A 16,480-nucleotide genomic window follows, 5' to 3' on the forward strand; every position below is an offset into this window, starting at 1 on the left:
ATACCTCAATAGTAAAATTACTTTTTTATGGAAGAGTTAATTATGAATCTAGATTTAAATTTTATTTCCATAATCAGCTAATAATATTATTATAAGGGTCTATAGATAATGGTGGGAGGTTGACTGCAAAGGCTGCGACTTTATTTGAAGTATGTGGTTTAAGTCTAATTCTTTGTTTGTTTATTTTATTTTATTAATAAAAAAACATATAGAAATTTGAATACAAATTATCAATTCCTACTGAACTGCATAAAATGCAGTTCGTCAGCAGGTGCTTATAGTTAAGTTCATATATATATATATATCTACATAATCTTATCTCTTCAATTCTATATTATATAAAAGCTCTTATTACTGTGGAATAAAAAGCATTTACTTAAAACCTTGCATTTACTCAAAGTGAGATGTAGATTGTTGGATGAGCATCGGGTGCTAAAAGACAATAAATCATAATGTAATAGTGAACAATCGGAAGGGCTGTCAATCTGTTCGAGAATTTTAGTGTCATCAGCAAACAGCCAAACTGATGAAGTAAGAAAAGCATTTTTTATATCATTGATGAACAGATTGAATAGCAAAGGAGCAAGGTGAGCACCCTGTGGTACATTAATGCCGTTTGAGATGGAATTATTTACCCTTACAAACTGTTTCTCTTCACTGAGATATGACTTAAAGAAATATTAGCTTCAATTAGTTCGCAATGATTTATTGCGTCAAAAACATTAGAATTATCTATAAACAGTACAAGTATATGTTTTTTATTATTAGGGTCATTATTAATGCAATTAGCAAAATCCTGTAATGGTAGTTCGGAACTTTTTTCTTTTGGAATCCGTACTGATTTGAATGTAAGATTCAAAATTTTAAATCATGTATTTTTAGTTTTAATGCAATATGTTTTTCGGGCTTTTTTCAAAAGCAGGCAAAATACAAATAGAACGGTCATTACCGACCTCTGACAGGTTAGCCACTGTTTTATGGATGTATCAGTATATTTTGAATAAAGCTTATCGAGTCACAACTTATTTATCTTATTAATTAAACTCCCCCACCTTTTTTAAGCCAATCAACAGGCTTATGAAAACCCCAACAGATTGGCATTATTGACCATGTATTATAAAATAACACTTAATCTAAACAATCACAAAGTCTATTTAAATTTACACATGTATAATTATGGATAATCTAGGCGGACATGGCAAGTGTATCATCGCGAGTCAGGAGTGACAACACCCCTTGCTTATTGAATGCTGACCTTTGCTGTTGGAACAAATCGACAGTACCGTTTAATGAGATTTTGTTCACTGTTCCGAGGATCCTCGGCAGAGGGGAAAAGAATCCGATGTTGGTTTTATAATTTTCCACAGCAAAGACAGCGTTGATACGCAAGTTACGGTGAGGTACATTGAGGTTAATCTGAGCAAGAATATCATGGGCATCTATACAGTTAGATATCAATTCGGCAAGAATATCAAACCAGCCAAAATCCTTATGAATTCTAAACTGAAGATATGAAAGTACTCTGAAGATCATAATAGTTAATTATGAAAGTATTTGATTCAATTCTAAATATGAACGATTTTAAAAGTTTACGTTGCACCGATTCAATCCGCGTCATACGAATGCTTTAATTAGGAGACCATATTATAGAATTAAACTCAAGCAAGCTACGAAAAACTCATTTATACAATGTTAATGCAATTTTTGGGCTTTTGAATGGCTTAGATATTCGCAAAATAAGTCCACAAATTTTGGACGCTTTCTTGGAAATGTGATGGTTGAATTCAAGTTTGTTATCAAAAAGTATCCCAAAATCTCGAATCGTCTCGACGTTGATTAAAATTGTTTTGCCTATTGAATAATTGAAAACGATTTTATTTTAATCAAACCGAATGTAAAATTAAATGTTGTTATTTACAAACGAATAGCTGACGCCTAACAAACCCTTAAACACCGCTTCATATAATTTGGTCTTATTTAATTTTGTTTTTTTTTTTCATTTTGATTTAATTTAATATTGTTGTTATGTAAATAACAATTATATTTATAAACACCGTAACGATGATTATTTTCAGTCATTTAGTATAGTAACTGTGGGAATATGTAATTTCTAATAATTGTATACCGGTTTTAAATACCCACCATTATTTTTAATACCCGTGTGAGGTGATATCTCTTTAAAACGTTTTAATTTATTGTGCATGTCGACGAGTTAATACATTATACAATGAGGCATAGAAGAAACATTCACATTCTATCACTTCTTCACAATATTTTGAATAATCCCATTTCGCTTGTTTATCTGAGAGAGCTCATCGGCCCTCTTCCACAACACGGACTTTCTCTTCGTTCTAGTAACGAGAGAACCCTTTTAATACCCTGTCGTTGCTCTAATTTTCTTGCCTCCTCTTTCACAGTAGTAGCCGCTCGATTGTGGAATAATCTACCTACTAATGTTAGAGACGCCCCTTCTTTATTTACAATTAAGTCAAGATTGAAATGTCACAATCTAAATATTTAAATTGTTCCTTTATCCTTCTTTTTTCTTCCCATTCCCTCTCCTCTCTTATAGTATAGTGTTAATTTTTTATATATTTTTATTTTGCTTATCTTTGTTTTTAATTTTGTATAAAATTGTAAGATTCAATATGTCCATGTATTTATAATTTTCTCAAACAGAACGGTTTCGGTAGGTAGGAAGAAATTGCCTTAAGGCAATACGCCCGCCCTTATATGTCTATATATTGTATATGTATATAAAGTGTCAAATAAATAAATTAGGCTTTTGGCCAAAAGGCCTGCAAAAACACCACCTCTGACGGAAAAAATGCGTGCTAAGCAAAACATTGGACTAAAATATAGAGGAAAAGGTTTATTTTCTCCGATGAGATTGGTGGAAGGTGGCGTCAAAAGTGTCAGGTGTCGGATGTAACAATCAAACGTAACTCCACGTTCTTAAACCTTCATAATTATAAGGAAAAAGCTTATCTTTCTATTGGACTGGATCGTAATCTAACACTGAACGTTATTTTGATAGAACGGCAGTTTGACGGTATCATTTTATTGGAAAAAATCGGATTTTGAAAAGCAAAATAAAAAAAATGTTGATGCATTGTCCCATTTTCAGCTTAGAGCAAATGCAGCTGGAGGCGCGATGCAAAAGTCTGGATGAGGACCTAGAAAATATCGTAACAGTAATAAGTCATATGGACTTATCGCGTGAGGTAATATCATACATGTGAAAATGGTACAGGTGATTGTTGAAATAAATAGGACACAAAATGCCGAACGCTCTCAAAGTGGAATGGAAGATCTGCTTATGCCTGTCAATAGTCCGGCTTCTCCTGTATGAGTTTCCACCACCAGATCCTCACACTATAGTCAAAAATTAAAAGGAACATACCTTTTGCAGTTAATATTAACCTTGTACATAATAAGCAAGGCAAACAATTTTCAACTCCTTCATTAAAGAAAAAAGTTTGATGGTATTATTTTATTGGAAAACATCGGATTTTTGAATAGAAAAAAAAATACCCGATAGTTTTCTTTTTATATACGTCCAATCATATCTGTTTTTAATTGTTAAATTGTATGAAGGCATTCCTAATATTGTTCATTTGCGCACGACTATATATTTCATGTTTTCATTTTCAATAGTTAATGGGGAAAAAATAACCTTATTTTAAAGTAGAGAAAAGTCGCAATTGTAAGATATCATTAATAGGATGCTATTGAAACATTTCTGCCTCGTGGTGTCGTGGTCAGCGCGTTTGCCTTTTATTGTGTAAAAAGCAATAAAGCAATAATTAGATAGTTCCCGTCATCATTTTATACTCCTAGTTTTCAAACCCATCCTTGATTTATATGTACCTTAATCTGTAACGAGCCATTTACGATAAATAAATGGCATAACAAGCAAACAAATTTTAACGGAATATAACAAATTACCTAGTCAAGGACTTAAAATTTTGAAAAAAAAAGCCAAAATTTCTATGTTTGTTTGTGGATGTTCATCTCATTACATTTTGTCTGTGGTTATTCTGTCAAGCGCTTAGCGGTGCGCGTCTCTATCCGGTGGACAAAAATACATAAATTACACTATTATTGCACAAGTAAACGAAGGTTTTACATACAAATCACCGTAAAAAGTAAGTATCAAATGTATATTTGGTTTGTCGCAAGCACCGCAGCAGGTCGGAAGTTCGAATTGCAGTGGTTAATTACCGTCAGGCTTGAGAATAGTCATATGTGATCTCACGTAACGGATGATCGATATGCGCCGCATCTAGTTTGCCATTGCAGTTCCCTGTGCACCATCGGGCGCAGATCGAAGTATGATGATGATGATGATGATTATTAGTTTTAGCACACAAAATGCATCATTTATTAAATTTATTATTTTTTACCAATTTTAGAACCAGATCAAATAAAGCCAGAAGATGATGCAACTAAGGCTCAATTGTTTATTCAATATTATAAGTCAAAAATACTAATGAACAGGTCTTAGGTGTGTACATACAATTAGGTAATATATTTTCCCACAAAACTGTTGAAAGTTTAAAACAATCGAAATATTTGACACTTAATATATCTTGTCGTCAATGAAGATGTTCGTTATTTCAGAAATATTTATTAGCAAAAATATTTACTTGCTTACATATCATATTCGTAGAAAAAATGTTTAATACAAAAACATAGAGTTAAGAATAGTCCAGAAACCGCATACGCCCATCAAACAGAAGGCGACTAAACTACTCATAAATGATTAGGTTTACGTTTTGACCCATTAGTTTCTTTGTAGACGTCGCTCAGTACGCAACTCCTGTTTTGAATTCATATATGCCGTGTTGTGTCCTTTTGAAGTGTAGAAGTACTGCAGGATCTTAAAGAAACAAGATGGGATCACATTTCATACGTAATTAGCAAACGAATGTGTAAGTAGCAAATGAATTATTTTTCCATCTGTCAGATTGTCGAAGAAACAAAATAAACATTTTGTGAGTGTTGCTAGGGTAGTAAATTATTACTACTTTGCTTATCTAATAAGAGAACTAATGAAAATTGGACCTCGGAGTGAACAACTCTGTGGTGGACATTTGACCGACATTATCTTCAAAACATCAAATATTATTTAACACGATATCAAAATATCCGTTTTATGAAAAATATGTTTTATTTTTTATATTTTAAGTTTAAAGTTCATTAATTCAATTACTCTTATTAAATGGCCCTTTATTTATCTTCTCTGTTGTGTCACAATAAAATTTTAGAGAAATTAACAGATTGCTTTTTTTTACCTTACGTTTGTGTTTTAATTATATTTTTTCCCATCGTGCAACATTACGCGGTGACATCACGAATGCGCGTAGCAAAAGTGGGGCATAGTAGGGGGGTTATTGGACTCATTCCGATGTATTCAAATATGATTATTCGCTCCTTCTGGACTATTCTTAAATCTATGTACAAAAACTTATAAACCAAACAGATTGGTAAACTTATTTCATTAAATGTTCATTCGGAGTCAAATATAAGGCATACTGGTAAATACTCAACACACAAAGGTGAACACTTGACACAGCTAATGACAGATCATAAGCTCTATACATGCCGAGACTTGCATATTTACAAAAGCTTCGTCTTTGTTAAAAATATGTAAATTACCTACATTAGTTTTCTTACGGAGAAAATTAAACTGTGGGTAGTGTCATTGTAGGACGTTAAAATGACCTTCTTTTATTCCAAAATCGTATAACATCATATGGGTTACTTTATTATTTTGAAAGTTTCGTAAGCATATTTGATTCTTGCTTTAGAAATTGTGACTTAATTGCTTATATAAATTATAATTATAATTTCCAGGATCTTTATTTTCAGCTTTAATTATAAAAAAGTATGGAATTCCCTTCAGTGAATGTTAAGGCTGAACCGGGGACTGGCGATGTAGAAGGAGATATTCTCCAGGCTGGGGAAGGGGCGCCACGGCCCCGCAGCAGCGAGGAGCCGGGTGTCGCTGCCGTGAAGGCTGAACCGGGGACCAGTGCTGGCCGGCCTAGGATAACCAGCGAAATGATGATCTTCACAGAGATTGATGTGGATTATCCCGACATTAAACAAGAATGTTTGGATTCCTCTCGCAAGCATGAAATTGCTTCAAGTAAGTAATACTTGTTTACCCACTCGGAGATTTTGTCTTTGGACTGTGGATGATGGTTCGCGGATTGTTGATAAAATTAAGGCAGTAGCCTTTAAATCGGGAAATATAAAATGCACGTTTGATTGGAAAACCCATTTGCAGGTAATTTTTATTTGAGGAGGTACATTGCAATTATAAGTCGAAGCTTGGACATCCAATCGATTTGTCTGGTTTTCACGTCAAATATGGAATTGATTACTTTACGTTGTATATTATTTGATGGTTGTTGATTTTGTTATTGTTTGAGTTTCAAATTCGCTGTATATTTGTAACACTAAATTTGATGTTAAAACTTTGTTTAATAGTATTTTAAATTGTCCAAACAGAGAAATTTTCAATGTAACTTAAATTCTGTATTGAAAATTTCTCGAATTATTTCCTGCTAAGAAACTACGTTTTAATAATATTGATCTGATCTCAACTTATAAAAACAAGATTTTCTATGCAAATAACAAATACCTTTTTTTATTCTTCATATAAAACTTACAGCTCGGTGCTTTAGGAGTTCTGTTATTCAGTGTTTGTTTAATTTTTCCCCCTGCGCGGGACACCCCAGTGAGGGAACATTATATAATAATCGCAAAAACAAAACTTGGAAAATAACAAAAAATAATCCAATAAATCAACTGTATTTCGAGTTTGTCCTAATTTTTGTTGACAAGTTCCAGATTTCACCTCATGAAGACTGCTTAAGGTTTACGTATTACAACAGAGATGGGGGATGTTTATGAAAAAACACAGTGTGCGATGAGGCTACTTCAACCAATCATTGGCAGGCCGTAAGCCCTGTAAATGCTTATACTTCCATATTCCTTCTCTTAAACGTCGTCCATCTCTGTTGTAATATGTTTAATAAATAAACGTCAAAAACACGATTTTAATTTTAATGAATAATGAAAAAAATTCAATATTTGAAGCACTTTTTTTATGATTTTCGATCTAACTTCGTTTTAAGTTCGTGTACAATCACTAAAATAAATTTGTTCGATTCGTGTCGACCGGTTTAAGAACATAGCTGTTGTTTGTCAGAAATGTTTAATATTTAGAATTATCATCCAATCTGATACCTCCCCTCCTACCTGGCCTATATTCCTTTTTAGAATTCCGATTCAGGACGTTAAACTTGTTAGCAGATGTGTTTTAGGTATCTACCTGTTATTTGGTAATATTTTCTGTTAGTTTATATTCAAGTCTTGAGAAAGGAACAGTCGTGTTCTGAAACCGGTTGGTATAGTAAATTTATTGAAGTAATTCTCATCATCTTTCCTTTTATGGTGCATAGGGCACTGCATTGGTACACCAGTCGCAGCGTATCTCGATATTTTTTTGATAACATTAAGGTTAGATGATCAGTCTTACGCTTCAGGTGCCATTCCAGGGACTTGGGAACAGGACAGGGAAAATATCTTAGTGCAAAAATACCTTTTTTAAAACAAATGTTGTATGCCAACCACGGCGAGAGTCAAACCTGAGACTTTTTGCAAGGTGGGCAAACGCACTGACTGCTACACAACGAGCCCGACGTCAGTAAATTTACACAAACTAAATACTTAGTTAACAATACGTTTATTTTTTGAGTGGTACAGTGTATTTTTTTCAAGCCAATCAACAGGTTTATGGAAGCCCTAACAGATTGGCAATAATGAGTATGTTATATAATATAATAACACTTAAAACAATCTTAAACTCTATTAAAATATACAAACGGTATTTATTATTAATGGCATAATCTAGGCGGACATGGCAGGTGTGTCATCGCGAGTCAGGAGTGACAACACCGCTTGCTTCTTGAATGCTTGCCTTTGCTGTAGGAATACATAGACAGTACCGTTTAAGGTAATTTTAAACGAAAATATGAAACTAATCATTCATATATGGCGCTTTTATAATTCTTTATTGAAAAATGCCTATTTTACGTTGATTTTTAATGGAAATTTTACAAAACTTAGTTTGCGGAAACTTAACACTATATTGATTGTAACAAATACCATAGAAATACAATTCAGGTCGTTTTCACAAAATGGTCTACAAAACAAAAAATTACTTATCTTATTTTCCCGCATACAATCCTACCAAAGCGGACAGCCGAGACGTGTGTAATATATTAGTATACCTTTCTCTTTCTTATTAGTACGCTGTCATTATCTGCGAAAACCAACAAATTTGCTATTATAGCACTCGAAATTAAGTTTGTGAACGAGCGCTAGCGAATTTAAAATTAGGAGTAAGTATTTCTCGTTCAGTTATTGATTATCAATTAATCTTATGAATGATGAATTTAAGTGATCAACACGGCTCTTGGCCTCATAGAGTTTGGGATAATACGTAGTTATTACTCTGACGTATTAAGTAATTTTTACCGTGTCGCAGTTGGCAGACGGCACATTTGTTTTGGTTTTTGTGGTACGTAGTGCTGGGAACCATGTCGAGTTAAAGTTAAGCCCGCCGTCTTTGTTAATGTTTAAAGAAACATATTGGTAACAGTGACGGTGTAACCCTTTGCGCCTATTTAAATGCGCGGTTATATTATTAAAAATAATGCTCATTTTATTTTTGCAATAATCAAACATTTTTTCTTTTTTTTTTCGTTAGTTTTAAGCGTTCTAGATAAACATTACATTATTTTTGTTTTTATTTCAGATTTACAAGTGATACGGAATTATTTCACCTGCTCAGAGTGTCCGTATAAATGTGCAGCGAAGAGCAAATTCACAACCCACATGTTAACTCATACGGGTGAGAAACCATTCTCATGCTCGGAGTGCCAATATAAATGTTCACGAAAGGATTCTTTGAAATCACACATGTTAACTCATACCGGTGAGAAACCTTACTCATGCCCGGAGTGCCAATATAAATGTTCACAAAAGAGTTATTTAAAATATCACATGTTAACCCATACCGGCGAGAAACCATTTTCATGCTCAGAGTGCCAATTTAAATGTTCAATTGGAAGAAATTTTAGAAGACATGTCTTAAGTCATACCGGTGAGAAACCATTCTCATGCCCAGAGTGCCAATTAAAATTTTCACAAAAATATAACTTAAAACTACACATTTTAACTCACGCCGGCGAAAAACCATACTCATGCTCGGATTGTCAATACAAATGTTCACAAAAGAATTATTTAAAATATCATATGTTAACTCATACTGGTGAGAAACCATTTTCCTGTTCAGAGTGTCAATATAAATGTGCACAAATTAGTTATTTGAAATCGCACATGTTAACTCACACCGGCGAGAAACCATTCTCCTGCTCAGAGTGCCAATATAAATGTTCAAAAATTAGTTATTTAAAACATCACATGTCAACTCATAACAGCGAGAAATTATTCTCATGCTCGGAGTGCCAATTCAAATGTTCACAAAAACATTATTTGAACAGACACCTTACAACTCATACCGGCGAGAAACCATTCTCTTGCTCAGAGTGCCAATTTAAAAGTTCACAAAAATATAATTTGAAAATACACATTTTTAGTCATACCGGTGAGAAACTATACTCATGCGCGGAGTGTCAATATAAATGTTCACAAAAGCGTTCTTTAAAATCTCACATGTCAACTCATGCCGGTACTTACCGGTAAGTAACCATCCTCATGCTCAGACTGTGGAAAAACATTTTCCAAATAAGAGGATTTAATTGGTCATTAATTAATTCGCATGGGTGAGGAGAATGTTCTTAACGTGAAAATACTAAAAGTGAACATCTCATTAAACCTGAAACGGGCCAGTCATCCTTTATAATATATTTTATTTTCTCAGAGCTCATCAACAGTTCAAGATCTAACGAACTTTCTAGCTGTGTCCGTTTTAAACCGTTATTATAAACATCGGGAAAATTAAAAGGAATAATTACATATAAAGAAGCGTCTCCACCTTTTGAGCAAATAAAATATACATAAACAACCTAGAAAAGATACAGAAGAAATTTATAAATTTAATAAAATATAAATTTCACCGTACACCAAATTCAATTCAAACTCTGGAGTATAGAAGAGTGATTGTAGATCAAATATTCCTGTTTAAACTAGTAAACAACGTCGTAGACTGCCCTTTACTTACAAGTTCTTTAGAATACCTTGTACCCAACAGAACAAGACTCCATACTACATTTAATTTACCAGTACCTAGGACTAACTCAAGGAAAAACGACTTTTTCTTCAGAGCATGTCATTATTTTAATACTTAACGCAGACATTTTTCATCTCTCCTATATGAAATATAGAAGATTCCTTATAGACAGTACACCCGTTTAGTTATACGATCTCAGTAATTATGTATGTACTCGTATGTTCATTATTATATTTTGTACCTTTTACATGATTTTTTAAATAACTTTTTTCTTTTCTTATTCTTCAAATTTAAATTTATCTTATTTATATATACTTTATTTTTATGACTGTATATAAATATTTGTATTTTTATTTTTAAGTACCTTACATTTTAATTGTGAAATCGCTTTTATTTTGATACCGATAATGTACTTAATCAATAGCTTACACCGCTGTGGAAAATTTATATTGACTGTTTTTACAATTTTTGTTTATATATATTATTATTTTCTGTATACAATATATGTTAAAAACTGTTGTTTTTTTCCCCAAATAAAAATAAATAAATAAATGAAATGCATTTTGGATATAAGGGATGAGTTATTTATATTATGTGAAATTGAAGATTCATTTAAGTAAGGTATATTTATTTTGTTATATAAGTAAGTTAATTTACAAACAAAATCAATAAAAGTAAGAATATTGAGAATAACTTCTTCGTGGTTGGTCTCTCAGTTACGAAAATCATGACCACTGCGCTCCCGGACGAGTCTCTTAGCATACTTATGCTCGGAGTGTCAATACGAATGTTCGCAAAAACGTAGTTTGAGAACGCACTTTTTAACCCATACCGGCGAGAAACCATTCTCATGCTCAGATTGCCAATTTAAATGTTCTCAAAAATATCATTTGAAATCACACATGTTAATTCATACCGGCGAGAAATTATTCTCACGCTCAGCTTGCCAATTTAAATGTTCACAAAAACGTAATTTGGAAACACACATGTTCACTCATACAGGCGAGAAACCATTCTCGTGCTCGGAGTGCCCATTTAAAAGTATACAAAAACAAAATTTGAAGAAGCACATTTTAACTCATACCGGCATGAAACCATTCTCGTGTTCGGCGTGCCAATTTAATTGTTCACAAAAGAGTCTTTTAAAATCACACATGTTAACTCATGCCGGTGAGAAACCATTTTCATGCTTAGAGTGCGAATATAAATGTTTACAAAAGAATCATTTGAAATCTCACATGTTTACTCACACCGGCAAGAAACCATAGTCATGCTCAGATTGTGGAGACACGTTTTCCAAAAAAGAGGATTTAATTTGTCATTTATTAATTCACATTGGTGAGAAAGTTCTCAGTGTGAAATGACTAAACATGAATATCTTATTTATTCCGGAATGGGTCGGTAATCCTCGACATTCTATTTCAATTTACAACAACAGTTATAGAACCAACGAATTTACTTTGAATTCTTAGGCTTTGCCCGTTTAGAACCGTATTAACAAATTTTGCGGGGAAAAATAAGAAAATTAAAAGGAATAATTATAAATTATACGGGTATAGAATAATAAGAACATTGCGAATAACTTCTTCGTGGTTGGGCCCCCGGTCACGAGGATCATGACCAGCGCACTCCCGGACGATTCTCGCCCGTTCTCGCGGACTCGTGTAGCGTGGCAGCTGTGACTCTCCCGATCGCTAACGTCCCCTTCCCCGCGTACCACCGCCCTGCTTCTTCCGGCCCCGCTCGCAATGTGCCCGAAGGGCGATGATGATGAAAATAACTTGTAGTTAAGGTTTACAAAACAAACAATCAAATTCACAATAAAAGTTATTCCAAAAAGTGAAAAATACTAAAATTATGACAATGTTCATATTTAAAAACAAAATATAAAACAAAAACAATTATTACATATAAAATTAATGAAAATGATTCTACGAGGTGTGGAATTTACAAAAAATATAAGTGTTTGTTTTACGGACGTCGTATAGACTCAGCAGCCCTTCCTGGGGCCTCTTGATTAAATAATGTAGAAACCTCGGTATAAATATGTAACACGAAATGCCCCTCCCAATAAATACTTTATTTTGTTACCTTCGAGATGCCTTTCGTTATACCCAGGCCTATGGAATTAGGATTTTATTATTAAATTTATAAATATATATATTTTTAAAAATATATTTGGACCCCTGTATTTAGTAGCCTTACGTGTCATGTACAAGGCTAAGGTACTCGGAAAAAAAAAAGTTTTTGTTTGTCTTGGAAATGGGATGTTCGATCACTGATTTTGGTTTATTACCTTTATGAGTCCAATCACCATTGTTGCAAAGTTCAAGAACAATGGCGCGTGATAACTACTAACTAAGATTATGGCGTTGCAAACTGAAAAATGGGCACTGAAATAACAGATGTTCTATACTCTGTGAAGAAATATCATCGCATGGACAAGAGTCATCATTCCTTGATTTAAACCTATATAGATAACTTCTCATAGCTCCGTGTCCGGTAAAAATTTGGGTCGTTTCGAAAGTACTTTGGTGAAATAAATATATTGCATTGCCCTTATTTGATTAATAATGTTTTCTCTGTACAGGTTTATTACAGGGGGGGGTAGTCCTTTTACGTGGCGAGATAGCTATTTCTCTCGCTACGGGATTGGTCGGCTTACTCCCGCCCGCCATTGGCCGGCCTGTGTCGGCCGCGCAGATTTGTTGCGTATAAAATGGCGCAGCTCCGTCAAATAAATCAGTCTTAATCACTCACTCGCGTTTGAATCATCTCCCGCTCTACTCCCCGCCGATACCGACTACGCTACAAGACCTTCGCCTGCCCTCGGATTGGACTTCTGGACTTCTCACCTTACGGATCCCGACCGCGGCGCTCTCTTGGAATTAAAAGTCCTTTTCAGGACTACCAGTCAAATCGGCTTGTGCTTCGCCCTTCGGTTCCCGATGTTAAGTAAATAACAGCATTTATCGATACTATTCCTGGCCGATTACTTTTTGTTCCCATCCTCCCTTGTGTGTTTAACACAAATATTCACAAAAAAATGAGACATTGATACTTGTTCATGAACAACATCAAATTTTTTTATTTTTTTATTCGATCAATTTACATTGATCAATTTGTTCCATCTCTAACGTTGTTGCAAAATGATGTAACCTTGAAGAACATCAATGAGCCATAGGATTGTCCATGGTTGGAATAAGCTGCCTCAAGAGCTGATCTCGATGTGTAGTCTCAATGGGTTCAACAAAAGTTAGAGTGCGCCAACAACTAATTTTCGTTTAAATAGATTTAAGCAGATCAGCTTTAAGCTGCTCGCTTAAATTAATAACATTAATAAAATGACGACACCGCCGTTTGACGTTCCGCTCACAATCTGGCGATCCGGTTTGAACGGACGTTTTAATGACGCCATCCGCGCTCTCTTAGGAAACCGTGGAATGAAAGCGAGGACTCGCCGTTTGAATGTCGTCTATCGCACGCGTCTGTTGGAATATTTTGCCGTGTTTGATCTTTTGAAGAGGACAGAAATAAATGAATTGAAACAGTTGGGTTTTTCGCAATTTTAGTTTATTCACACTTAACATACATATAATATCACATTTATAAACCAATTTATTTACTTAATAACACGGAGAGTCAAAATTAGAGCATTCAATTGTACGGCAGAGTGTCTTAAAAATGTATTTATTTATTTGTATTTCAAATTACATTTGTACATTACGTTATACATTATATATATATATATATAGTCGGATAATTAATGTAGCGCCATTTTGTGAAAATCGCCTCGAGGGCGCTGTACAATAAATTAACATCCCTGCGCGTCTTGCAGCTACAGAGCGCATGGACAATTGGGATTCTAGTTCCTCCCTTCCAATTATGATACATTTCAACTATAACAGATAGGAGCTAGATTAGCAGCGCGTCTTGCAGCTACAGAGCGCCTGGATCTAGCCCCCATTTACAGTATGTTTTAATTTGACAATGAAGTGAAGTGTTTTAATGATATTAAAATAAATATATAATAAAATAATTTAGATTATAACAAGTCTTGCAGCTACTGGCCTGTTGAAATTCTAGATCCCATTTATGTGTACATAGTCACCAGCATATTATGTATTTTTAGGCTTATAATTAATAACAACACAATATAAACAGTATTTTGAGTTTGTCCAAATTTTTGTAGACAAAGACTGGATTTAACTCTTCGGGGAGCTGTTAATGTTAACATATTACAACAGAGATGAAGAACATTTGAGAGAAGGTATTATAAAAGACTAGGCATCTACGGAGCTTATGACCTGTCATTGGTTGGTTTAAGTGGCCACTTTACACACTGTGTGACATTCACGATTCTGCCCATATTTGAACATTTATATTCCTTCAATTCTTTCATCTGTTGATGTTTGTAGGAATATAGAGTTTGAAGAAATATGTATGTTAAAATATGGGCAGGATGGTGAATGTTACACAGTTTGTAAAGTGGCCACTTAAATCAGCCAATGACAGGTCAGACGCCCTGTGGATGCCTCTAGGCATCTTCTATATCTACTTCTATATTCCCTTCTCTAAAATGATCTTTATCTCTGTTGATTACATATTAATGTTTAAATAAATAACATTATAAACTTATAAAGTAGAGGTGGGTAAGACCCTGTCACCGAAAAGATACGAGTCAAATGATCTGTATCTTTAAAGTGACCGAATCTTTTAAGTACTTCAGTTGAACGAATGTATCTTTTGCTCATTCGGCTCATTTAGGTCATCGTATCTCCGCATCTTTCGCATCTTCGTATCATTCGTTTCATCGTATCTTTCGGGTCTCTAGCTCGTTTAGTTCTTTTGTCCACTCGAGCGGGGTGTGTGCGAGTGCGAGTTAGAAGCTAGATTTCTGCATGTCTTGCAGCTACAAAACGAATGGATGTTTGAAATTCTAGCATCCTTATAGTGCTTGAAATAATTTTATATATTTTTCAATCATTCAAAAAAGTCAAAGTAAATTATTTTTTAATTAAGTAAATAATATATAGTCAGCCTCGCGGTGCAGTGATCAGCGCGTTTGCCTACCATGCAAGAGGTCTCGGGTTCAATCCCCGACATGGTTGACATGAAATATTTAACTAAAAGGACGTTTTACCAGTGTAAACATTTCAAAGTGCCTTGACTGACAAGTGAAGGGTAAGACTGATCATCTTATGAAAAAAAAAATATCGAGATTCGCTGCGATTGGTGTACCAATGCAGTGCCCTATGCACCATTAAATGCGGAAAGGGAGTTATGATGAAATAATAATTATTTATTCCCTTACTGTCCTAAATACACCCGCGAGCTACTAAGTAGCTATATAGTACTGGACCACGTGACTGACTGTGAGTATACTTTTGATGATATTTGTAATTTATCCCTGATTTCCGATAAAATGCTTTTCTATGCCTAATAAGTACTTATTATTTAAGAACAAATTACTTCAGTGGATACGTAAATGTGTAATGGAGGAATACTGAAAATCTAAACCCAATATTGATTATATTTATAAAGATATTATAATTATTAGACGCAATGTGTACTGGCTGCACATCACCGCCGACGGGGAGGGAGGGTAAATATTGTTAGTAGGGTTTATTTACAAAGAGAATATTTGTTTACATGTAGAAGTATTACGCTTTATCTTTGTTTTGTATCTTTTGAGTATTTTTTGATGATAGGGGAGAAGTGTTTACGAGAGTAACCCCTGAATACATTTTAAATAAATACAAAATAAATGTCAATCCGCCTCAGTTTTATCAGGCGGACTTGGACGATTCGTGTTGATTGCGCCTACGTGTACAATAAACACACACTTGCACACCTCGGAAATGTTTGTAGATAGAGCAAAAATGACTATGTATGCGTGGCCTCAATTAAAAATAATTGCGCATACCGTATGGTGACACAGAATCGTTGCGAACGAATGAACTTAATGAGCTAGAGATATAAAAGATACGAACATTCGAATGCTCGGCGCTCTTTTCGTTCGCGAACTAACGGACCGAGACGAAAGAAACATATCTCTAGTTCAATGTTTCCGACCTTGTCCTTGACCTTGTCAGTATGACCGGTCGTTGGCGAACTACACATGTCCATTATCATAGTGGTAGAATATAAAATATAGTACAAAATCTTAAAAATAATGCTTCACAAAAATGGCACTTTTCCCTCTTTCCA

The 16,480-nt window shown here is 34.3% G+C and overlaps 1 protein-coding gene across 3 annotated transcripts; it reads left to right on the top strand.

Annotated features, from left to right (window-relative positions):
- The first annotated feature begins 4,031 nt into the window (after positions 1-4,031).
- LOC148277152 (uncharacterized) lies at positions 4,032-10,218 on the top strand. 3 transcript variants are annotated; one of them, XM_088233262.1, is made up of 4 exons: positions 4,032-4,148; positions 4,416-4,525; positions 5,875-6,154; positions 8,834-10,218. In XM_088233262.1, exons 3-4 carry the CDS (start codon positions 5,893-5,895, stop codon positions 9,781-9,783), a joined length of 1,212 nt encoding a protein of 403 aa, XP_088089388.1. In that variant the 5' UTR covers positions 4,032-4,148; positions 4,416-4,525; positions 5,875-5,892; the 3' UTR covers positions 9,784-10,218. The 3 variants fall into 3 exon arrangements, with proteins under 3 accessions (XP_088089388.1, XP_088089386.1, XP_088089387.1); XM_088233260.1 differs by lacking the exon at positions 4,416-4,525; XM_088233261.1 differs by lacking the exon at positions 4,416-4,525 and having other exon boundaries at positions 4,038-4,148; positions 5,860-6,154.
- The last annotated feature ends 6,262 nt before the right edge of the window (positions 10,219-16,480 follow it).

This window comes from Micrasema longulum, unplaced genomic scaffold, assembly GCF_059751315.1.
Source record: "Micrasema longulum isolate JH-2025_06_02 unplaced genomic scaffold, ASM5975131v1 h1tg001080l, whole genome shotgun sequence".
NCBI lineage: Eukaryota > Metazoa > Arthropoda > Insecta > Trichoptera > Brachycentridae > Micrasema > Micrasema longulum.